The sequence below is a fragment of the Pelophylax lessonae genome (genome assembly GCF_965119305.1).
Source record: "Pelophylax lessonae genome assembly, chromosome: 10".
NCBI lineage: Eukaryota > Metazoa > Chordata > Amphibia > Anura > Ranidae > Pelophylax > Pelophylax lessonae.
The window spans coordinates 8,398,825-8,425,430 of record NC_138777.1 but is presented as its reverse complement, the minus strand read 5'-3'; the positions used below and the strand labels follow the sequence as shown (position 1 = coordinate 8,425,430).

At 41.4% G+C, this 26,606-nt stretch overlaps 1 protein-coding gene across 1 annotated transcript in view; it reads left to right on the top strand.

Annotated features, from left to right (window-relative positions):
• ANO5 (anoctamin 5) overlaps positions 1 to 26,606 on the top strand; it is a gene marked incomplete at both ends in the record, with an annotated part of 184,803 nt that overhangs the window by 130,625 nt on the left and 27,572 nt on the right. The window contains 4 exons of the mRNA XM_082270529.1: positions 275 to 355; positions 12,356 to 12,578; positions 24,786 to 24,955; positions 25,114 to 25,211. Of these exons, the coding sequence (XP_082126655.1) occupies positions 275 to 355; positions 12,356 to 12,578; positions 24,786 to 24,955; positions 25,114 to 25,211 (572 nt within the window). The remainder of the gene's footprint in view (positions 1 to 274; positions 356 to 12,355; positions 12,579 to 24,785; positions 24,956 to 25,113; positions 25,212 to 26,606) is intronic.

Below are 26,606 nucleotides of genomic sequence, written 5' to 3'. Positions count from 1 at the left end.
TGAATACTTTTTCAAGGCACTGTATATAGTTGGTCCAAGTTGGAACAATGTAACTCAGTAAAATATCCATACCTGGAATTGTTATTTTAATGTTAATGGAGATGAATGTTCTACAATATGGACACAAGCCCCCATTGTGTACAGATCCCAGGTGCTGTTGAATGGTGTCATCCATGGTACAAGTAACGTATTTTGCTTTGTTCTTTGTCCCACGGTCCCTCTCTCTGATGTGCTGTTCTGGTTTGTTACACATTCAGCCTTTCTACATTTGTAGGAACTTGAACTGGTATTAAAGCGAAGTCCTGCCAATATCTGTGGCAAAATCATGCTGTGCTGGACGGCCATTCTCTTCTGGGTAAGAGGAGCCCCTGAAAGCTCAGCCAACTCTGCCGCCCAATGACTAACCAGATTAACGTTTTCTGTTGATTTTCGCTACGGAAGCTACAAGAAGAGGGTGGCGGCACTGGTATTCATGTCCTGCGGGTGTGTAAAAGGGTAAAAAGCACTCTGATGGCCATCTTGTTACATCGCTAAAGAGATGTCAAATTTGCATTGCATTGTGGGATCAAGTATGTGCATGGGAAGGGGGGGGGGCTATATTTCCCAAAAATAATTGTAATAAAAAAGGATGTATACATTTCACTCCAACTTTTTTTTTTTTTTGTCTTGAGAATTTGTGATCCTTCGAAAAACAATAATTATAATATGTGTGTGTGTGTATATATATATATCTATATATATATATATATATAGATATATATATATATATATATAATTTTATATATTTATATATATATATATATATATATATATATATATATATATATATATATATATATATCTTTTTTATATATATATATATATATATATATATATATATATATATATATATATATATATATATATATATATATATATATATATATATATTTATATCTTTATATTTATATATATATATATATATATAAATATATATATATATATATATAAATTTATATCTTTATATAATTGTATATCTTTTTATATATATATAATTTTATATATTTATATATATATATATATATATATATATATATATATACTTTTATATATGTGTATATTTTATATATATAATTTTATATATTTATATATGCTTATATTTTATATATATATATATATATATATATATATATATAAAATATAATTTTATATATTTATATATGTGTACATTATATATATATATATATATATATATATATATATATATATATATATATATATATATATATATATATATATATATGTAATATTATTATATATATATATATATATATATATATATATATATATATATTTTTTTTTTTTTTTTTAATATACATAAAAGTCCTAAGATGCCTTTGTAGTCTGGGTATTAGGTCCCATAGTTAAACCCCCATATCATAGTTTGGGAATCTATAAGCTAAAAAAAAAAAAAATTTTGTGTCCATTATCAGCAATTTGCTGTATACAAAATATAAATTAATCAGAATAGATCAAACCTGCTATATGCTGCAGCTATGAACACATACATAGGGGGTCTATTTATAAAACATTTTTTGCAGGAAGCATTTGTGCAAGCTGAACTAAATGTCACCATCATTTTTGTAAGAGGTTCATTCTTGTATCATCAGCTCATTCTAGTGGCCAAAGTGCGTTATAGTTTTCTCAACGAGCTATTTCAGAAATCTATACTGCGTTTGTCCACTAGGTGGAGTTGAAGATACAGGCAATTATCACCTACAAAAATGATGGCATTTTCATTCAGCTTGCACAAATGCTTTCGACGTTCGCGCAACAAATGTTTTATAAATAGAGTGAAAAGAGTGAGAAATTAAATTTTGTTGCTGATCTTGTTTGGCATGATAAAGCACTGATAGTTCTTGAAGTTTACAAGAAAATTCATGAAAACGAGACTAAATCATCCCTAAACGAATTGAACATTCAAGGATTAGTCTAATCTAGTGGAGTCTGGTCACCTCCAGCTTTAAACCAGAGCAGAAGTAACAAGGTTAGAAATTAAAGGAGAGGCAGTTTAACCTTAAGCTCCGTAAGGGGTTCTTCACTGTCAGGGCGGTGAGAATGTGGAACTCTCTTCCACAATTGGTGGTAGGTGCGGAGAGTATGGCTACTTTAACCACTTTACCACCGGAGGATTTTGCTGTCTTATGTCTGGGCCACTTTTTGCGATTCGGCACTGTGCGACTTTAACTGACAATTGCGCGGTCATGCAACGCCGTAACCAAACGAAAAAAAGTAAAAATCTAATTTTTTTACCATTTTAGACCAATTTGTTTTCTGCTACATATTTTTGGTAAAAAAAAAATCGCAATAAGTGTATTTTGATTGGTTTGCGCAAAAGTTATTTCGTTTACTAACTAAGGGAAAGATTTCTGTCGTTTTTGGTGGGGGTTTTTTTAACGAGTAATGGCGGCGATCTGCAATTTTTTTTTTTTGCGGGACTGTGACATTGCGGCGGACAGATCGGACCCCTGACTGACATTTTTGACACTTTTGGGGGGGGGGCAGTGACATTACTGCAGTAATCAGTGCTATATATATATGCACTGTTACTGTAAAAATGACACTGGCAGGGAAGGGGTTAATTTTATTGGAGAGGGAGGGGTTAATGTATGCCTGGTGCTTACTGACATGTGTGGGGGGAGGTGACTGAGTGACACAGGGACAGATCGCATGTTCAGCTATGCTGAACACTCCGATCTGTGACTCCCTGTCACTTAGGAGATCCGCCCACTCTGTTTACACAAGCGGGCGGATCTCCACACTCGATTCCCCGATGATCGGGGAAGAGTGGCGGCGATCGCCGCCGCTCCTCCCCTGGCCCGACTCCTGCTGTGACTGAATACAGCGGGAGCGAGCCTCCGGCGGCGCATGCGCGCCGCCGAGGAAGGGGAGTGTCTGGCGACGTAGGTCTACGTCGTCAGACCTACAAGAGCCACTCTGCCGCAGTAGAGCTCTAGTGAGCAGCGGTAAAGTGGTTAAAAGACTCTTGGATGTGCATCTCACAGATCACAACATTCAGGGTTATGGGAAATGATCAGGCCACTGACACACACACCGTAGAGGTTGAACTGGATGGACTGTTGTCTTTATTCAACCTTAACTACTATGTAACTCTGTTATTCATCACCATAACCTTTTTTTGCTCACCTTTGGGTGGTCCCCCTCCACGCATATCATTCTCCATTATGGGAAGAGTCCGGTGTAGAGAGAAGGACATTCTAGTAATGGCAGACCTGGAAAGTTGCATGCAGAGGGCTTGGAAGTTCTCAGGAGGCAAACATTTTAGGTGGACTCAGTCTTTAAGTCTAAAAAGGGCAAAACCTTAAAAATTAAAAGGAACAATCAAATCTGCAGCATGACGCAACTTTGAGCCCAAAGTAACATAAAGAAATGTAAATAAATTGTAAATATTTGACAACCGTTCAGATATTGCTGAAGGACCATAGTGTCTGACTGGGGATTTCCATGGGGGAGTTCTCCAGGTTGGGGTTCACCATTTGTCTTCGAGCCGATTAGGCTCCACGCACAGTAACAAGATGGCTTCTGTCCTGCTTTTACCTTCACACAGTTTCAGCCTTATATGTTCTTACGTTCTCTCCTCTGTGGTGTGGTCTTTACTCCATGGTGAACTGTGGCCTTGCTTGCTTGACTATTTCAGGAAATGGAGCCTTTTTTGCCTTTGACTAGCAAGGCAGCACGGTTCTGCTTCTCAGGAACCACGGTGCTATTTTGGGTGAGCCCATTTTATTTATCTCTAATACTTCCTTAACATCTGTTTGTGGTGTTTCCGTGTTTTCTGTCCTCTCCGCTCTTATGTGCTTTTCTATAAATTTTGTTCTCAGACCATGGGTCAGTTGTGGTTTCCTTTAAACGAGTGCAAATTGATCGATCGTGTCCGGTTGTGCAGACTTGGACGTTCACAGGCAAATGTAACCGCTTGGAATGTCCTCAAATTGGGGACAGGATAATAGGGTTTGGTGATCCACCATGACCACATACACGTTCAGTCCATAAACAATACACTTAGGCTTACTTCTATGGCCAGGGTAAATCAGCCTCTGAAGATGAAAATTAACTCGTATTAATTATCGGATTGCAAAAGCATAACTAGAACCAGGGGCGGCCCATCCATTGGGGGCGTAGGGGTGCTGCCCCCCCAACCATGCGTACGTTCCCCTAATCTACATGCAGGGCGATGGACGCATGGATTCCAATAGGGGATTTTTTTTTTTTAAGCATGTGATAAGAGCCAGAGGCTCTGATAGGCTTCAAAAAAGGGTGGGCTCGGGGCGCAGAGCACCGCGCCCTGAGCCCACCCAGTTGTATTACAATAGCGAATAAATATTTACTATTATCACACTGACTCTCCTCCCAGCCAATCGGGAAGAGGGTTGTTAGACCCCTTTCCCGATTGGCCAAAAGGAGAAGCGATCTTACTGGCCAGTGGCCAGGAAGAGGCAGAAAACACACGGCTGGAGGAGAAGGACAGCGGCTCAGCCATCCAGCACTCCTCGGCTCAGACAGGAGGAAGGAGGAGGTAAGGAGGCAGACCATTGGGGGGAGGGGGGGGATGTGTCGCCTGCCAACTGACTGACTGACCAACCCGGGGGGGGGGGTGCGCATTGGTTTGCCCCCCCCCCCCCGAATTACCGAGCACCAGCCGCCACTGACTAGAACCTTCAGGACCCCAGTGCAAGAAACCATGAGGTGCCCCCGGACCCCTGGCCAGGGTTCTTCCCTCCAAGCTCGTGGCGGAACACCATGACCCAGTCGGAAGTAAAGCCTTTGTGACCCTAGTAGATCCATCACTGGTAATAGTAGTTATTTTAATATATATATATATATATATATATATATATATATATATATTTTTTTTTTTTTTTATTATTTTTTTTTTACAATTATTATTTTTTCCAATTTTTTTTTAGGAGCTCCATTGGGGAGATTTGGTGAGATATCAGGGGTCTAAACAGACCTCTGATATTCCACTTTTGAGACTGAGAAAGGAGATTGAGGACAATCTCCTTCTCTGCAGCCTCAGCTACACAGAATGAATGGACAGGAATACCTCTGTACAGAGCTTCCTGTTCATTCACAAACTCCAGCATAGTAAGGCCTGATTCACACCTAGGCATTTTTAGTGCTTTTAGCATTTTACAGATCCGCACTACAGAACGTGTTCCATAGAAAACCATGTTAAATGGACTGAAGTGCATTTCTGCAAAATGCAAAAACCACTAAAAATGCATAGGTGTGAATCGGGCCTAACAACAGTTTACTATGCTTCAGTTATGAATGGGACAGAGTCAGTGATCAGTACCAATCCCTTACTCTGTCTATTCAGACCTTTTTTACCTGCCCCTTCCCCACTCTCCATCCTGACACATCTCTGCAACAGCCGAGTGGAGGGGGAACCCAGCAGAGCTGTGAGGGACAAGGCGGGGGGGGTTAGTGCAGGAGACAGCACAGGAGCCTGGGGGCAGCAGAAAGAAGCAGGATAGAAGGGGCGGCATAGAGAAGGACCGAATGCCCGCTTCTCTGTTATTCCCTTTCTCAGGCATTCTGTGGCTGCAGGAGGAACATGGAGAGGAATTGCTTCCTGTATATGCCGCCCCTGCCATCCCACCTATCCAGGTATGCAGGGTTCGCATGGGCCTCCTGAGGGATGGGGCCGGGTCACAACTGTGACCCCAATACTTTTGCCCCTGTCACATTGTCTACAGTTGCATAATTGGAGTACTCCAGCTGATTTTTCAATTTTGAATGGAACACATTAGGGTTTAATCTTCACTTTCCTTACAGTTCTCAAGGACCCCTTTTATGGTGGGATGTAGGCCAGCCTCGGAAACCTAGAGCAGTTCTCAAGGACCGTTTTTTCTGGTGGGATGTAGGCCAGCCTCGGAAAACTAGAGCAGTTCTCAAGGACCCCTTTTCTGGTGGGAAGTAGGCCAGCCTCGGAAACCTAGAGCAGTTCTCAAGGGCAGTTTTTCTGGTGGGATGTAGGCCAGCCTCGGAAACCTAGAGCAGTTCTCAAGGACCCCTTTTCTGGTGGGATGTAGGCCAGCCTCGGAAACCTAGTACCTTTCAACCTTGGAAACCCAGTGCATAGATGCAGACACAAGTTAGCAATTTGCTCATTATAAGCCTCAGTACCGCTTGGGACCTTTTCTAATCTGGTTCTCAAATCACACAAGACCTTTCTAAGTGCAAGTAGTTTTCTTTTAAAGAGTGATTTAGAAGATGTCTTCTCTCCAAGACCCTACAGAAGCCTTTGTCAACCATGGTTCCATGGAACCCTAGGGTTCTTTCTGAGGTTGCTGAGGTTCCTTGAGTAATTACCAGTAGTGAGTTGGTTTCCCCCCTACACTGGCCACCAAGCCTAGGGGGCAATTTTCCACTGACCACTAATAGAAGCAAGTTAGACGCTAATTAGAAGCCTCAGAACCCGCAGAACATTTTCTAATCTGATCTTCAAACCACACAAGACCCTTCTAAGTCCAAGTAGTTTTCTTCTTAACCGTGAACGAGAAGATGTCCTGTCTCCAAGATCATACAGCATCCTTCATCAAACCCTAAGGTTCTTTCCGAGGCTGCTGAGGTTTCTTGAGCAATTATCAATGGTGAGTTGATTTACCCCCTACACTGCCCACCAAGCCTAGGGGGCAATTTTCCACTGACCACTAATAGAAGCAAGTCAGCAACTCATTAGAAGCCTCAGAACTGCTCGGAACATTTTCTAATCTGATCTTCAAACCACACAAGACCCTTCTAAGTGCAAGTAGTTTTCTTCTAAACCGTGAACGAGAAGATGTCCTGTCTCCAAGACCATACAGCATCCTTCGTCAAACCCTAGGGTTCTTTCCGAGGCTGCTGAGGTTCCTTGAGCAATCACCAGTGGTGGGTTGGTTTCCCCCTACACTGGCCACCAATCCTAGGGGGAAATTTTCCTCTGACAACCAATATTAGGGGTCTCTAGTACAATGACCACTATTGTTAGGGTATACCACAATTTTTACTGTTTTTCTTACTTGATTATTTAAAGCTACTTCTGGAATTGACGAATCATGCTAATTAAAATATCTTGAGTTGTAGGTATAATAAATCTTAGCAGGTGGTTCCAGAGACCTAAAAATTATTTTAAGGGTTCCTCCAGGGAAGCCTTTCCCACCCTTTTTACCCCGGGAACCCTTGCTAAAACAAATTCATTGGAAGCGAGTAGGAAGAACGTCCCTTACATTGATGGCCAGTGGAAAGAATCCTCCCCTTACAATGGTGACTAGAATGCAACTCTTTACAGCTAATAAGAGCATTGGTGTCTGAAGCTATTTCTGCCGTTGACTCAGGAACTATGAAGGCACCCTTCAATGGGCTGTCAATTCGCCACAACTCAAGGAACCCCTAGCAACTTCTGGAGGAACCCTAGGCTTCCACAGAACCCTGGTTGAGAGTGGCTTCTCCAGGGTAATAGGGTTGAGGAAGACTGTACTACTGAGATGTTAAGATTTCAACTAGCGTAAGGAGGGAAAACAATAGAGTTTTATGAAACCTTTTGGATCTGTGTTGGTCATATATTTCTGGAAGGGTCTTCACTCAGATGGTGCCTTTGGGGGTTATGGTTTGCTCTGAAAGTCCAGGTCTGCTGTACCCCGAACATTCATAGTGGGGGCCAAAATGGGAACCACTTGTCCCACTCCTGTATCAGCACAACATAGTAAATAATGTCTGCATATGGTGGACTTTCTGTCTCGTTTAACTTGGAAACCACAATATGTGGACCTCTTCTAACTCCAATCATTTTACAAAATTTGTCAATCTAATGCATACTTAATGATATATATATTTATATTGCCTAATTTGTTGCCTAATTGCTATATTATAGAAAATAAAAATCCAAAATTTAATTTTTTACTGTTAGTCCTATTCAAGCCAACATTTTTTGGTTTTAATATAAATCAGGGAAGTGTTACGGCCTCCCTCAGGTTTTTGGCCTTCTGTGTCCCTGTTGGGAAAATTTCCCATCTCCCCAAGAAAGGAGGGTTTGTAAATTCTCTCCAATGCAGACAAAAACACGTTTAGTAGAGTGGGGAAGGGTTGGAACACCGGGCAATATTTTTTTGCCATCCATTCCCCTTCTGTGTCAATGATACTCCCTCCCCCACCCTCACCCATTTTCTTGTATTGGCATCACGGAGACTAAGTATGGAAAAATCTTCTCAAATGGGGTCACAGACAGAAATAAAAATGTGTAGAATAAAGAATTCTAGCACAGCTCCACCTATAATGGCACTTTTCCACTGCAAGTACCGGCTTAGCTCTACTCGGCACTGCTTGGCCCAGTTTGCTTTTCCACTGCTGGTACCGCATGGTACGGTGTTGGAACGGTTCGGTACGGTTTGGTATGGTTTGCTTTTCCACTAAAGTAGTACTAAAGTTAAGTGGGTGGGATAACAACAATTCTCTGACCAATCAGTGGCTAGTAGTGACTGCATGCAAAGGATTGTGGGGTATGGTATGGTACCTCTTGGAACCACAATCGAGGTGGTACTGTTTTTGAGAGCCGTACCGTTCGGTTCCATGCAGTGGAAAAGCGCCGCCGTACCGAACCGAACCGTTCCTACACCATACCATGCGGTACCAGCAGTGGAAAAGCACAAAAGCGAGCCGAACCGTTCGGTTCCATGCAGTGGAAAAGCGCCATAAGTCTCCAACACAATATTATGTTTAAAATAGCCAAAGAATTTCCAACGAGTCATTGGTGGGTTTGTGAAAATTGTCTGCATTCTTTGAGGATATAAACACATAAAACTATAAATATAATCGGATTCAGAATATTTTATTATTCCCAAAGGGAAATTATAAAATCCTTATTGAATCTGAACAGTATTAAAATATTCAAAATTTGCAGGCAAAATTAATTCCTATAAAAATTTTAATAAAAAAAAAAAAATCTGAAAATGTAATAAATTAAAAACCAATAATATTTTATTTGCCAAGGAAAAACCAGCGCAATTCCAGGGGGTTTGGAAGTCATCCTTCTTCAATGCAATAAGCATATGAAACCATCAACATTAGAATCATTTAGCGTTAGAATTTTTAACATTAGAATTATAAGCGTTATCAGGCAAAAAAAGAATATCTATAAATTATTATTTAAAAAAAAAAACTCAGAGAATGTAACAAATTAAAAACAAATAATATATATTTTTTAAAAACTGCCAAGGAAAATCCAATGGGTTTTAAGGGGTTTTGTAAGTCCCCCCTTCTTCATGGCAATAAAAAAATATAAAAAAAAAATCAACATTTAAATATTAAAGTTCTCAGGCAAAAATTAACACCTATAAATTATTCTAAAAAGAACCCAGAAAATGTAACCAGTTAAAAACAAGTAATATTTTCTATAAAACTGCCAAGGAAAATCCAATGGGTTTTAAGGGGTTTTGTAAGTCCCCCCTTCTTCATGGCAATAAAAAATATAAAAAAACATCAACATTTAAATATTAAAGTTCTCAGGCAAAAATAAACACCTATAAATTATTCTAAAAAGAACCCAGAAAATGTAACTAGTTAAAAACAAGTAATATTTTCTATAAAACTGCCAAGGAAAATCCATCATGTTTCAAGAGGTTGTGGAACCCCCCCCCCCCCCCCACCTCTTCATGGCAATATACTTATAAAACCATCAACATTAGAATATTATAAAAGTTTTCAGGCAAAAATGAACACCTATAAATTATTATAAAGAAGAATTTAGAAAATGTAACGAATTAAAAACCGAAACTATTTTCTTTTAAATTGCCAGGGAAAATCCAATGCTTTTCAACGGTTTTTGGAAGTCCCCCTTCTTCATAGCAAAAAACATATAAAACCATCAACTTTAGAATATTTATAAAAGTTTTCAGGCAAAAAATAATACCTATAAATTATTGTAAAAAGAACTCCCCATTTTTTTTAGGCTAGCCACACATAAAACTATATAAATATAATCAATATCTAATCTAATTGGTATTAAAATAAAATAATAAAAATTTGCTGGGAAAAAAAAAATTACCTAGAAATCATAGAAAAAAACCTCAGAAAATGTAACCAATAAAAACCAATATTTTCTCTAAAATTGCCAAGGAGACGCCAACACGTTTCAAGGGGTTGTGGAAGTCCCCCTTCTTCATGGCAATAAACATAAAACCATCAACATTAGAGTATTTAAAGATTTTGCAGGCAAAAATAAATAACTCTAAATTATTTGAAAAATAACTCAGAAAATGTAACAAATTAAAAACAAGTAATATTTTCTCTAAAGCTGCCAATGAAAATTTCAACGCATTTCAAGAGGTTGTGGAAATTCCCCCCTTCTTCGTGGCAGTAAACATATAAAATCATTAACATTAGAATAATATAAAATTTATCAGGCAAAAATGAATACCTATAAATTATTAAAAGAACTAAAAAAATGTAACAAACTAAACACAAATAATATTTTTTAAACCAACGGGTTTCAAGGGGTTTTGGAAGTCCCCCTTCTTCCTGGCAATAAACATAACATTATAATAATATAAAATTTCTCGGGCAAAAATGAATCCCTATAAATTATTATAAAAGGAATTCAGAAAATGTAACGAATTAAAAACCGAAACTATTTTCTTTTAAATTGCCAGGGAAAATCCAATGCTTTTCATCGGGTTTTGGAAGTCCCCCTTCTTCATAGCAAAAAACATATAAAACCATCAACTTTAGAATATTCTAAAAGTTTTCAGGCAAAAATTAATACCTATAAATTATTGTAAAAAGAACTCCCCATTTTTTGAGGCTACCCACACATAAAACTATATAAATATAATCAATATCTAATCTAATTAAAATAATAAAATATTTTAATAAAGTATTATATTTTAATAAAGTATTAAAATAAAATAATAAAAATTTGCTGGAAAAAAATTACCTAGAAATTATAAAAAAAAAACTCAGAAAATGTAACCAATTCTCTAAAATTGCCAAGGAAACGCCAACACGTTTCAAGGGGTTATGGAAATTCCCCTTTTTCATGGCAATAAAGTTAAAACCATCAACATTAGAGTATTTAAAAATTTTGCAGGCAAAAATAAATAACTCTAAATTATTAGAAAAAGAACTCAAAAAATGTAACAAATTAAATACAAGTAATATTTTCTCTAGCTGCCAAGGAAAAATTCAACGCATTTCAAGAGGTTGTGGAAATTCCCCTTCTTCATGGCAGTGAACATAAAAAACCATCAACATTAGAATAATATAAAATTTCTCAGGCAAAAATGAATCCCTATAAATTATTAAAAGAACTAAAAAAATATAACAAATTAAACACAAATAATATTTTTTAAACCAACGCGTTTCAAGGGTTTTTTTTAAGTCCCCCTTCTGAATGGCCATAAACATATAAAACCATCAACATTAGAATATTATAAAATTTCTCAGGCAAAAATGAACACCTATAAATTATTATAAAAGGAATTCAGAAAATGTAACGAATTAAAAACCGAAACTATTTTCTTTTAAATTGCCAGGGAAAATCCAATGCTTTTCAATGGATTTTGGAAGTCCCCCTTCTTCATAGCAAAAAACATATAAAACCATCAACTTTAGAATATTCTAAAAGTTTTCAGGCAAAAGTTAATACCTATAAATTATTGTAAAAAGAACTCCCCATTTTTTGAGGCTAGCCACACATAAAACTATATAAATATAATCAATATCTAATCTAATCGGTATTAAAATAAAATAATAAAAATTTGCTGGAAAAAAAAATTACCTAGAAATTATAAAAAAAAAACTCAGAAAATGTAACCAATAAAAAACAATATTTTCTCTAAAATTGCCAAGGAAACGCCAACACGTTTCAAGGGGTTGTGGAAGTCCCCCTTCTTCATGGCAATAAACATAAAACCATCAACATTAGAGTATTTAAAAATTTTGCAGGCAAAAATAAATAACTCTAAATTATTAGAAAAAGAACTCCGAAAATGTAACAAATTAAAAACAAGTAATATTTTCTCTAAAGCTGCCAAGGAAAAATTCAACGCATTTCAAGAAGTTGTGGAAATTCCCCTTCTTCATGGCAGTAAACCTATAAAACCATCAACGTTAGAATAATCAGAGAAACTCAAGTGCTGGAAAATGTTTTCTGGCGTATAAAATTGTTAGGCAGTTCTCATCATCCAATCCTGTCCCACCCGGAATGGAAAGGAGAAATCCATTTGTGGGCGGTTCTCTGTTTCACCCCTCCCCTTTTTTATGTCATCAGTTTTATCCAATCACAGACACTAACCCTCTGCCGTGTGTCCTGCAGATCCTACTGATCATAGCCAGCATGATCGCCATTATAGTGTACCGGCTGGCGGTCTACGCGGCGTTCGCCAGCGTCATGGAAAACAACGACACGCTGCAGCCAATCAGCCAAATGCTCACTCCTCAGCTGGCGACCTCGGTGACCGCCTCCTGCCTGAACTTTATCATCATCATGATCCTCAACTTCCTGTACGAACGAGTGGCCATATGGATTACCGACATGGGTAAGTGTTCAGTTCCCGCACCGCTTTACGAATTGATATACCTCCTTTATAGACTTTGGTCCATCCAGCCAGTATGGTCACCTGCTGAATAAGCGCCCTCCACAGGCAGCTTAACTCTTCAGGGCCGGTTCACACTAGAATTTGATTCAGGAGTACATTACCCTTGCAAGAGCTGAGCAGGTGCCAATAACCACTTGAGCTCCCCCTTCATGACCAGGCCATTTTTCTTCTATTCAGCACTGTGCTACTTTAACTGGCAATTGAGCGGTCATGCAACACTGCACCCAAATAAAATTTATATCATTTTTTTTTTCACACAAATTGTGATTTCTTTTGGTGGTTTTTGATCAACACTGTTTTTTTTTTTTTTTCTTTATTATTATATAAACAAAAAAAGACGGAAATTTTTTAAGAAAAACAAAACAATATTTTGTTTCAGTTGTAAAACGTATCAAAAAAAAAAAAATGTCTTCATGAATTTAAATCAAAATGTATTCTGCTACTTTGATAAAAGAAAAATCACAATAAGTGTATATTAATTGGTTTGTGTGAAAGTTATAGCATCGACAAACAATGGTATATATTTGAAATTGATCATTCCTGATGTACCGACTGATCTCATTTCTTGATGACCCTTTTTTAAGAAAGTAGACAGTCTGAGGTATTTACTTTTCTTAAAGTTGTAATTTTTTTGTCACAAATTGTTTGGAAAATTAAGTAATTAAATAAAAAAAAAAAAAAATTCACAATTTATTTTTTACATACTGTGACCAGTGCAGTACAGCATTATCATATAACTGGTGGGGCGGTGATCAGGGACACTGATGACAGTGTGTGAACATTTTTTATAAATATGTATAAATTCAAATTTTTTTTAACTCTTTTTTGTTATATTACCATTTTTTTTTATCTTTTCTTCAGAGTATATCAGGGATTTCTTTCTTTCTTTTTTTTTTTTTTTTTTTTTTTTTACGGTGTTATTGTTTAAAACAGTGATGATCACTGTTATAAGCAATAGTTTTAGCTGTCATGAATGGCTTTCTATTGTAGTTTTTTTGTTTTATTTATTAAATATTTTTAACTTTTTTTTCTATTTTTAACATTTTTTTACTGCAGTATGAAAACATTTCTCTATCGCTCATTGACAGACGTAGTCTTCTTGATTCTCAAGAGCTGGGTTATGTTGTCTCCGCAGGAGTAGGACTAGGCAGAATGACAAAACGTTCTGGCTCCACCCTAGGGGGCAGTCCCTGAGGGTATATCCTCCCTCTCTCTGCTACAGGGAATCAGTTTTTTTCTGTCTAGTCAGGAGTAAGGACCTAAGTTCCTTGCTGGGATCTTTTGGTCCTGGCAAGACTTTTTTTCTTTAAGAAAAAGACATTTTTTAGGTAGTTTTCTCCAGTGTTTTTTTCCTGTGAGATCTTCAAGCAAAAATGCCGGACTGGGCGACACTTGTGGTCACCCCAGCCGGCCTACGAGCGCGTGCAGACCATGGCATTGCGCTTGGTCGGCCGCGACATATTCAAGTAAGTATGCGGGGCCGGGCGACGGGCTGGATGTTGAGATCCAGTGGTCACCCCGGTTTCTGCCTAAGAGCGCGTGCAGACCAGTGCGCTGAGTCGGCCGCGACGGAGTCCCAGTAAAGGGACTGACTTTGCGAGTTAAAAGCTCGCTTGGACGCCAGGTACCAGAGAGTCGAGGCGTCCACAAACCCCCACCCCGGTGGAGAGGGTATTGTGAAGAGAGGGTGCCTGTCGGTTCGGTATGGTGAGTAAATGTTCCCTTTTTTCCTCATTATGAGGCAGTATATATTATGGGCCCCTCCATATATGGTCAGTATATATCTGATACTTACAAGTCCCCCTTGTAATACAGCATGTGTTTGTGGGAAGTGGACTTGGTTCAAGAGCTAACACTCTACCCAGCAGACTGTAACATTACAGCAGACATAGGAGGTATAATCCTACCTTATGTGCAGTGTATCTCTGTAGATCCATATGTCACCTCTTAGCAGAGTGCAGGTGGATGTGCTGGGAAGACGATATCGGCGGTCCGCCGCCATTTTGCCGTAGACCGAATGCATGTATGTCCTCAGGTCACGCCGGCCGCCATGTTTTTGGAGTCTTATGTCTCTTCTATGGGGGCGGCCATGTTTTGTGAGCCCAGCTACCTCGTGGAGGGCTGGGAACGCCGGAAGGCGTACACAGGGGGCGGAGCCACGCCTTCTGCCCGGGAAAAAGCAAACAGCTCCTTCCAGTCTGTGTAAGACAGACGCTGACTGCAGTTTGTTGGAAACTGCACTGCATCGGTTGGTGAGCCTTGGGGGTCCCTCTCTCTCTCTCTGGGATCGAGAAGCAGGTACTCTGAGGGGCGCTATTGCGCTAGGGGGAGACACACAAAAAAAAAAAAAAAAAGAAAAGTTTTTTTGTTTTGCTGGCAAAGGTGTCCTGAATTAACATGGACCCTGCCACTCATGTATCTCCTCCGGATCCCCTCAAGGGGTCTGCGGGATCCTCCAGCACCCCATTGACAATTGAATCTTTGTCAGCTATTATGGAAACTTTTGTGTCCTGGGTGGAAGTGGCTTGTCAGGGACAGGGCGCAAGAAAGCGACCCCCGCCTAACCCCTTATTATCTGAAACCTCGGATTCAGACTCTGAGCCTATTTCTGCAGTTGCAGGTACTTCATCTGGGATTGGTGTCTCGGGTCCTGTCTCTTCAGACAGTGAGGAGGATGTTTCGGCATCAGCCATAGCCCGAGAGGAAGCGTTGGTAAACGCACTCATTATATCTGTTCAAGAGACTTTAAGGTTACAGGGTATTCCATCAGAAATAGCTGAAACTGAGATCCCTTTTGGGACTAAAAAGCGCATCAAAGTGGCGAAGGTTTTTCCATTGCCCAAATGTTTTGGCAATCCAATCGAAGTAGAATGGCGTCTGCCAAAACGCACTTTTAATATTTCTAAACGCATTGACAGGCGTTATCCGTTTGAGGAAACCCTGATTAAGAAATGGACAGAACCACCTGTGGTGGATTCACCTATTGCTAGATTGAATAAAGCCACGGTTATTCCTTTAGAAGACGCTCCGTCTTTTAAAGATCCAGTGGATCGCAAGATAGAAGCTATGTCTCGCACCATGTTTTCCTTGATTGGATCAGCTTTCAGACCAATAATTGCTATTGGTCTGGTTTCGCAGGCTGTAACTGAATGGACCAAGTGGTTACGCCGGGACTTAGAAGAAGTCCCTCAGGCGGTATCAGATTTGTTGGAACAAATGATACAAGGGTTACAGTTTGTATGTGATGCGGCGTTAGACGCCACTCCATTATTGGCGCGAGCATCAGTCTCAGCAGTGGTTCTCAGGCGTACACTGTGGCTAAAAGGTTGGTTAGCCGACCAAGGTTCCAAAAAAGCATTGGCTAATATCCCCTTTTCAGGAGAGCGTCTATTTGGAGCCAACTTAGATGAGATCATTAAGGATCTCACCGGTGGAAAAAGCACCTTTTTACCGCAAAATTTTAAAGGTAGAGGAACTCGTCAAAGACGAGGGCCTTCTTTTTCTGCTCACAAGAGGTTTTTTCGTCCAGCGGGTGAAAAAACTAAGTCCTCCAAAGCTCCTACAGGAGGCGTCAGGGGTTGTTGGTCGGGCAAGCAAAAGCCCGCCCCCTCCATACCTGAAGATAAACCATCCAAAGCCTGAAGGTGCGCCCCCACCCATAACTGGGGTGGGGGGACGTCTTCGCCGGTTCCCGGATCCATGGCTTTCCAGAATCCCGGACAAATGGGTTTGCGAAGTCATAAGGTCAGGGTACAAGATCGAGTTTCGATCTCTCCCACCGGCGCGATTCTTCCCTTCCAATATCCGTCTATCCGCAGATCGTTTAGAAGATCTGCGGAGAGCAGTCACAGATTTACTACAACAAGGAGTGGTAGTCCACGTTCCTTGGACAGAACGGTTTCAAGGTTTTTATTCAAACCTGTTTACAATACCAGGAAAGAGGGCAAAGTGCGTCCAATTCTGGACTTAAGAGCACTCAATTCTTTCGTCAACATAAGAAGATTCAGAATGGAGTCCATTCGCACGGTAGCAGCCTTCCTGCATCCAGGGGATGTCCTAGCGTCCATAGACATCAAGGACGCCTATCTTCACATTCCCATTTTCGCAGGACATCAGCGTTTTCTACGCTTTTCCGTAGAGGAGAACCACTATCAGTTTGTGGCGTTACCTTTCGGTCTCGCCACGGCTCCGCGGGTCTTCACAAAGGTGTTGGCCCCAATGTTGGCACTTCTGCGCCAAAGAGGTATATCGATTCTAGGTTACCTAGACGATCTTCTGCTTCATGCAGAGTCTCCTCAGACCTTGCTACAAAACATAGAAATTACTATGATTTCTTTACAGGAATTCGGGTGGCTGGTGAACCAGCAAAAGTCATTTCTGGTTCCCACCCAGAGGCTCGAATATCTGGGTCTAATTCTAGACACAGTCAGGACAAGAGTTTTTCTTCCGGTAGGGAAACTCCGAAAGATTCAATCAGCAGTCCAGTTGTTACTGTCCAACAGCTGGTCTTCCCTTCGGACTTGCATGAGGGTTCTGGGGTTGATGGTGGCTTCATTCGAAGCAGTCCCATTTGCCCAGTCCCATACCCGAATTCTTCAGCAAGAGATTCTTCTCAGATGGAATCGGAATCCGGAATCCCTGGACAATCAGATACGATTGAGCAAACAGACCAGAGAGTCTCTGGTTTGGTGGCTTCGGTCTCCAATGCTCAGCCAGGGAAAGTCATTTCTGCCAATATATTGGACGATAGTGACCACGGATGCCAGTCTATCCGGATGGGGAGGAATTCTTGGTCAGTTATCTGTCCAGGGACTTTGGTCCCCAGAAGAATCCAGGTTACCGATAAATGTATTGGAACTGAGAGCGATCAGACTTTGTCTGATTCACTGGAGCGAGCAGCTCCAGGGCAGCCCGGTTCGGATCCAGTCGGACAATGCCACGGCCGTGGCTTATGTCAATCATCAGGGGGGCACCAAGAGTGTCCGAGCGGCCAAAGAAGTGGCTTGCATTCTTCGCTGGGCGGAACGATTTGTTCCAGCAATCTCTGCGGTGTTCATTCCGGGGGTGGAGAATTGGCAGGCAGATTATCTCAGCCGTCAGACCCTGGATCAGGGGGAATGGTCCCTCCATCCAGACGTTTTCCACCAGTTGTGCCTACGGTGGGGCACCCCGGATGTGGATCTGTTGGCATCACGATTCAACAGGAAAGTTCAGAGATTCGTGGCTCGCTCCCGCGATCCTCTAGCAGAAACCGCAGACGCACTGATCGCCCCGTGGGGGCAATACCAGCTAATATATGCCTTCCCTCCTCTCGCGTTACTGCCAAGACTTCTTCGCAGGGTAGAGGAGGAAGGAATCCCAGTAATCCTGGTAGCTCCGGACTGGCCTCGTCGAGCTTGGTACGCCGACATGGTCAGACTGGTGGCGGACGTCCCGTGGAGACTTCCTCTCAGAGAGGATCTACTGTCTCAGGGACCGATCCTCCATCCTGCTTTACGATCGCTGGCTTTAACGGCCTGGCTATTGAGACCCAGGTGCTGAAGGACAAAGGTTTGTCAGCTTCAGTTATTCCTACTCTAGTTGAAGCAAGGAAAGCGACTTCCAGAAAGATTTATCATCGCACATGGAAGTCCTACATTGCATGGTGTGAACCTTTGGGGTTCTGTCCTCGGTCTTATTCGATTAGTCGAATATTTGCTTTTCTGCAACAAGGGGTTGAGCAGAAACTGGCCTTGAGTACTATCAAGGGTCAGGTCTCAGCATTAGCCATCTTCTTTCAGAAGCCTTTGGCTACTCATTCCTTGGTGCGGAATTTCATCCAGGGGGTGCGACATCTGGCTCCGCCAGTGCACGCGCCGTTACCCCCCTGGGATCTTAATTTAGTGTTGTCGGTTCTTCAGAAACCTCCCTTTGAAGATATTAGGGAGATTCCTCTACCCACGTTGTCCCAGAAGGTGGCCTTCTTGGTGGCTATTACTTCTGCACGCAGGGTGTCAGAACTGGCCGCATTATCTTGTCGTTCACCATATCTGGTGGTTCATAGAGATAAGGTGGTTCTTCGTCCGAATCCATCCTTCCTACCAAAAGTGGTTTCAGAATTTCATCTGAATGAAGAAATTGTATTACCTTCCCTGTGTCCTAAGCCCAGTCATCCTCGGGAATTTGCTTTGCACTCCTTGGATGTGGTCCGGGCGATCAGGGTATACTTGAAAACGACAGACTCGTTTCGCAAGACGGATTCACTTTTTGTGATCCCAGATGGACCCAAAAAGGGGTTGCCTGCATCTGCCGCGACCATTTCCAGATGGATCAGACAGACGGTAGTGCAGGCTTATTCTATTAAGGGTCGGGAGCCCCCGTTCCCTGTTAAGGCGCACTCCACTCGGGCACTTAGTGCGTCATGGGCCTTTCGCCATCAGGCGTCAGTGGTCCAGGTGTGCAAGGCGGCTACCTGGTCGTCGGTGCATACCTTTACTAAACATTATAAAGTTGATGTAATGGCATCGTCTGATGCCTCGTTTGGCCGCAAGGTTTTGCAGGCCGCAATTTGAGGAGACCAGTGGTCTACCTCGAGGGTTTTTTTTCCGTTGGAAAATTTTTTCTTTAGTCTCATTTTTTGTTTATAATGAGCCTTTAAAACTTCTAGTTTGGCACCGGTTGGGCCTACTAGATTGGATTTGATTTTGTCAATCCCACCCCTCATTTGTGGCACTGCTTCTGGATGTCCCAGCTCTTGAGAATCAAGAAGACTACGTCTGTCAATGAGCGATAGAGAAAAATGGATTTTTGTAAGAACTTACCGTAAAATCCTTTTCTCTTAAGCTCATTGACAGACGTAGTACCCGCCCCTCTATCATTGAGTTGGGTTGGGTTAAATTCTCTGTACTGCTTTAAACAGAACTGATTCCCTGTAGCAGAGAGAGGGAGGATATACCCTCAGGGACTGCCCCCTAGGGTGGAGCCAGAAGGTTTTGTCATTCTGCCTAGTCCTACTCCTGCGGAGACAACATAACCCAGCTCTTGAGAATCAAGAAGACTACGTCTGTCAATGAGCTTAAGAGAAAAGGATTTTACGGTAAGTTCTTACAAAAATCCATTTTTTCTAACCTTCTTTTTTTTTTTTTTTTTTTTTTTTAAATTGTAATATATATATATATATATATATATGTAATATTATTATTATAATATATATATATATATTTTTTTTTTTTTTTTTTTTTTTACATACTCTCTCTGTAGTTTAGTGTCACCATAGTAATACTGTACTACTCTGGGGGGTGATCAGGGATTTTTTTTTGATTGCTGTTACAATGATGATCACTGTAATAACAATGTTTTCGACTGTCGTGAATGTGACAGCTGTGATTACAAGTAAAATTTGTAGGCCAATCACAGTATAGGAAACAGCTTTTACAAATGAATTAATTCATAACAGCCGTGTTGATATTGCGATCATGTGAACGCATAGCAATCACATGACCTGATCGGCCGGGTACCAGCAGCTGCCAATCCGTGGGGTCCTGTGATAAGCGACGTACGGGTATATCACTTAGCCTGTAGCTGCAGCCTGCAGTAATGGACTGCGGACGGTTGGCAACTGGTTAATTGTTAATGGCACTCCAAATGCAACTTGGCTATGCAGTGTGTTTGCGGCCACCAAACCGCATGGTATCGCAGTACCATGTGGTTTGCAGAGGCGTGATTTGCATGTTCATGTACATTTCCCAGCCCATTCAAGTGAATTGGCTCTTGAACCCGGAATGCACGCAAACGGCCCTCAAAAGGGCATTGCAATGCAGTTTACCACTTCCCGTTCGCGCTATAGCCAATTGAAGGCTGCAGTGCGGCTGGCCAGTTTTCGGGGGGCGTCATATGACGTGATCACACCGGCTGCTATGCACTCTATAATCTCTGTGTCATTAGGACACAGCTGATCACAGATTGGGGTACAGGGCCAATCACAGCGGCCCTTTACCACATGATCAGCTGTGTCCAATCACAGCTGATCGCAATGTAAACACAAGCCAGTTATCGGCATTCCTTTCCTCACGCTGACAGCATGTGGAGAGAAGAGAGCCGATAACCAGCTTGTGTTAAAGGGACATCTACACTGATTGCAGTCCCAACAGTGCCTTCCCATCAGTGCCAGTTATCAGTGCTGCCTCATCGGTGCCCACCAGTGCAGCCTCATCAGTGCCAGCTATCAGGGCTGCCTCTTCAGTGCCACCTATCGGGGCCGTCTCATCAGTGCCCACCAGTGCTGCCTCATCAGCGCCTATCAGTGCTGCCTCATCAGTGCCCACCATTGCAACCTTATCAGTGCCACCTCATCAGTGCCACCTATCAGGGCTGCCTCATCAGTGCCACCTATCTGGGCCGTCTCATCAGTGCCCACCAGTGCTGCCTCATGAGCGCCTATCAGTGCTGCCTCATCAGTGCCCACCAGTGCAGCCTTATCAGTGCCGTCTCATCAGTGCCATCTATCAGGGTCGTCTCATCAGTGCCACCTCATCAGTGCCCACCAGTGCTGCCTCATCAGTGCCCACCAGTGCAGCCTCATCAGTGCCCACCAGTGCTGCCTCATCAGTGGCACCTGTCAGTGTCGCCACATCAGTGCCGCCTCATCAGTGCTCATCACTGCGGCCTTATCAACGCACATCAGTGAAGGAGAAAAATTACCGGTTTGCAAAATGTTATAACAAACTATGAAAAAGGTTTTTTTTTTTTTTTCTTTTCAAAATTTTTGTTTATTTAGCAAAAAAAAAAAGAAAAAACAGTAGTGATTAAATACTCCAAAAAGAAAGCTATATTTGTGTGAAAAAAATGATAAAAATGTTAATCTGGGTACAATGTTGCATGACCACGCAATTGTCATTCAAAGTGTGACAGCACTGAAAGCTGAAAATTGTCCTGGGCAGGAAGGGGGTAGAAGTGCCCGGTAGGCAGGTGATTAATCCAGCATAGCTTTATTTGTTAAAATGCAGTACATGGGGTGTTTACTGATCATTTGAAGTGTAAAGCGGCAATAGTTATCTAAGCCTTGTGCTCACTATAATGGGTGGTAACTTACTGAGGGAACATGAATAAGGGAAGGGTCTAAGGACTAAACCAACTAGCCCCAACATACAGGTAACCTGGATTGTACCACTTTGAACTACAGTAATAACAAGTTTTAGTTACACTGAACTGCCACTAGATGTCATTACCAAGACATTAATACATGCTGTACATAATCAAATCCAATGCAACAGTGATGGATACAACAAGAGAGACAAAATCAAATACTCAATATAGAGTCAAAGACCGAACATGACCAATAAATTAGGAAATATAATGAAAATCCTATAGATCTCCTTTATATACTGCCTGTATAAATACTGGAAGTCTGACCACATATTATCTGCTAATCCTAACTAAAAAAACTTACTGTATACAGTACAATATATACAAAATGGGGAACACAGATCAACAAGGTATACTGGAGATGCAGGACGCCGATGGGAAGGGGGAACCAGGATTGGGATCAGGAACAAGCGGAGCAGATAAGAGGCAGCAGGATACAGGATGCAAATCTGAAAGATTAGGGTCAGGATCAGAATAAATCAGAAACAAGATATACCTGTGCTCAGATCCCTATAGCTTATACATGCATATAATCCATCAGCTGCTAAAGGGGTGTGACCACATGCTAACACTAAAAATACTGGAAAGGGTATATAGCAGTGTGCATAGGGTTCATCCGGTATTTTTAGGCTCAGAATAAATGGCACACCGTATCTGGCAGCAGAGCAAAACACTGGAATGAGAGGCACTAGTAGGGGAGGACCTAAATACCCTCCCAGCAGCCAGCATCAAGAGGAAACTGATTACTGGGATCTGCTAGCTGCTGGGAGACACCCGCTGGTGGACAATGGAATTACAACCTCCCGCTCTGGGAAGCACAGCAGGTGATCCAGGTCCTGACAGGAAGGGTGTTCATTGTTAGCCAATCACTTTCTACTGCATTGCTCAGTGCTGTCATTCTAACTTGTTTCAGGCCCTGGTTGCTGGTGAGGTAGCTGCTTAGACAGATTTGATTGAAGGTGGAGCACAGGTTGGATCTTTGCCAGTGTGTTGTTGCTCATGCATAGCCCAGTCAGGAAGGATCTGCAATAATGAAGAGCTTTGTGTCTCTCTGGCAGTGCAGGATAGGTAAAGGGAGATGGGGGCAGGGTGTAATGGCAAGAGAACTACAAATATTTGGACAGGTATAAAAAAAAAAACACGTTTATGAATCTCAACTATGTATGTGACGGTAGTTCCGCTTTGTCAAATACTGGATTATAATTGACATGGAAGTCACATGAAGTGGGTGGAGCTGGGAACCATCATGGGAACTTCAGCCAGCCAGTTATGGTGCTGTATAAAGCAGGCAAGACATGACAGACATGATATATTCCATCCTCTAGGACTAAGGAATGCTGTTTAGAGTCCATTTAGGGTCGCTTGAGTCAATATAGTGCCCGCTGCTATTCTGAGTGCAGGAATTTGTCACCAGAGCTGACCTACAGGGCGGCTTTAGACAAGTGCGGTCTGAGTGAAGACATCCATAGCAGACTTGTGTGAAGGGTTAATAACGACATGCTACATTTTATCTCGGGTTGAGAAGTAGTCGCACACAGGTGTCAGAATCTGCAGGGGGAACAATCTGACTGTTCTCAGGCAGAACTCTGAAGACTGCACAAAGTATAAGGTCTCCGGTATGACAACACAAAGGCCAAATCCAGTGATTGTCGGATGCAAAAGCCTCATAAAGTCAACAAAAAAATGTATAATGAATAAATATTTCACTGACTACGATACTTATAGGTATCAATCACATATTGTATAAAATGATTATCATAAAAGATTATACACAACATCAATTTTATAATTGTGATAGTCCTTTAACCACCTGAAGACCGGAGGATTTTCCTGCTTAACGTCCAGGCCACTTTTTTCAACTTGGCACTGCGTGACTTTAACTGACAATTGCGCGGTCATACAACCCTGTACCCAAACAAAATTTACGTGCTTTTTTTCCCCACAAACAGAGCTTTCTTTTGGTGGTATTTGATCACCTCTGCAATTTTCATTTTTTGCGATATTAATAAAAAAAGAGCGAAATATTTTGCATAAAAATTGACATTTTCTACTTTGACAGTTAAAAAATATCCAATATATTGAATTTTTGTCATATATTTAGGCCAAAATGTATTTAGCTACATGTCTTAGACAAAAAAATTCTCAATAAGCGCATTTTTAACCGCTTTAAGACCGGAAAATTCTACCCCATTCCTGACCAGGCCATGTTTTGCGATTCAGCACTGCGTTACTTTAACGGACAATTGCGCAGTCGTGCAACGCTGTACCTAAATTAAATTTATGGTTTTTTTTTCCCCCACAAATAGAGCTTTCTTTTGTTGGTATTTGATCACCTGTGCGATTTTTAATTTTTGAAAAAAAGAGCGACATATATTTTGACCTAAATTTATTAAAAAAAGTTTGTTTGCAAAATTTTATTTTATAACAGAACCTAAAAAAAAGTTTTTATTTTATTTACTTATATTATTATATTATTTATTTATATTATATATTTATATTATTTATCTTTATTTCTGGTATTTATTATATAGCAAAAATAAAAAAATGGAGTAGTGATCAACTACAAAAAAAAAAAAAAAAAAAGCTCAATTTGTGTAAAATAATATGATATACTTGTCATTTGGGTACAGTGTTGCTTGACTGGGCAATTGACATTTAAAGTAGCGCAGTGCTGAATAGTAAAAAATGTTCTGGTCATGGTAAAACCTTCCGGAGGAAAGCTTTTGGAGTCTTGGCAAATGTTTGCTGAAGTAGATGCTCTACAAACGAATGTAGAAGTTAAGACTGAACAATGCTCATAGGTTTAAGGGCCGTACATAGACTTGTCTTCTCCTAGACCAGGGATTTCCAAACGATGGCCCTCCGGCTGCACGTCTTATGAGGCATTGTAAAACTCTGACATTCACAGACATGACTAGGCATGATGGGAATTGTAGTTTCTGAACAACTGGAGGGCAGTAGTATGGAGACCCCTGTCCTAGACCATTACCACCCCCAACTAAAATGTTCTTATTTTCCCGCCAGAAATCCCCAGGACGCATCTGGAGTATGAGAACCGCCTTACCATGAAAATGTTCCTCTTCCAGTTCGTCAATTACTATTCATCTTGTTTCTACGTGGCGTTCTTCAAGGGCAAATTTGTGGGCTACCCGGGAGGGTACACCTACATGTTCAACCAGTGGAGGAATGAGGAGGTGAGTCCTGTCCTCAGGGATCGTTCTCCCGTCTGGGCCTTGTGTTGGTATGGCCTCTAGATGAGCAAATTCAAAAATCTGTCCTACGCCCAGCTGACAAACTACGACAATAAACCCATCATGAGGATTGACTTCATTTTTTATTTTGACCCCTTCAGTGTGACCCGGCTGGCTGTCTCATAGAGCTCACCACACAGCTCACCATCGTCATGGCTGGAAAGCAGATCTGGGGGAACATCCAAGAAGCTTTTGTTCCGTGAGTAGAAATACATTTTTTCATTTATTTTGTTAACATTTTTTGATAACCTTGAGTCCCGCCTTCCTTAAAAATCCTAATATAAAGGTTTGGAGACCCTAGGGTGACTTTTCTTAACCTTTTACCGTAAATATGGAGGAACCATTGAAATACCTTCCATGGTTCAGGGAATCCTGCTAATAATTAATATTTGTGCAGCTGATAGGCCTATACCACTAAAGGATGTGGCAGAATTATCTGACACCTGGAGCTGCACTATATAACAAAATTCTTAATACTAGTAATGGAAGGAAACAATAATATTGGCCAGAAAATATATTTGTGTTCCCTCACGTTGGGAGTCTGTAGAAGTTTCCCCTTACATTGGTGATCAGTGGGAAGAATGTTCCTTACATTGGTGGTCAGTGGGAAGAATGTTCCTTACATTGGCGGTCATTGGGAAGAATGTTCCATACATTGGAGGTCAGTGGGAAGAATGCCCCTTACATTGGTGGTCAGTGGGAAGAATGTCCCTTACATTGGTGGTCAGAGGGAAGAATGTCCCTTACATTGGTGGTCAGTGGGAAGAATGTCCCTTACATTGGTGGTCAGTGGGAAGAATGTCCCTTACATTGGTGGTCAGAGGGAAGAATGTCCCTTACATTGGTGGTCAGTGGGAAGAATGTCCCTTACATTGGTGGTCAGTGGGAAGAATGTCCCTTACATTGGTGATCAGTGGGAAGAATGTCCCTTACATTGGTGGTCAGTGGGAAGAATGCCCCTTACATTGGTGGTCAGTGGGAAGAATGTTCCTTACATTGGTGGTCATTGGTAAGAATGCGCCTTACATTGGGGGTCAGTGGGAAGAAGGAGGAGGACACACCCAAAGAGCTCTCTCAGAGAACCAGCCCTTTTCAAGCCTGGGCCTTGCTTGCTAGCTTGGCCCAGGAACAATGCCTGATCCTGGGGGAGGCCCTGGGAGGGATCCCCCTGATGACACGGGGCCTAGTGAGGAGGAGGTGGAGGACCTGTCTGTGGGTCCAGGCCCTGGTGAGAATGCGGATGTCTTCAGCCAGAAGGTTATCAATCGTTTTAGGGCGATTGGGAGAGCTGAAGAAAAACTTAAAGTTTTGAAGGCTGAACATAAATCCTTCAGAGCCAAATACTGCCAGGCCTGGAGTAAAAATCGCACAGCCATGAAGCCTGAGCTACAGGAATTGGAAGATAAGGTAAAGAAACAATCTTTATTACTGGAAAAGTTGAAAGATAGAAGCGGAGTGTTTAAAGAAAAATTTGATAATGAGAGGAGATTTGCCAGCCAAGCATCAGCAAGTTCTGTGGATCAGCAGCCTCAGTTAATGGATGACCAGGCTCCATCTGCCTCTGCACCTCTCCCCCCATGCCAGAACTGGGAAT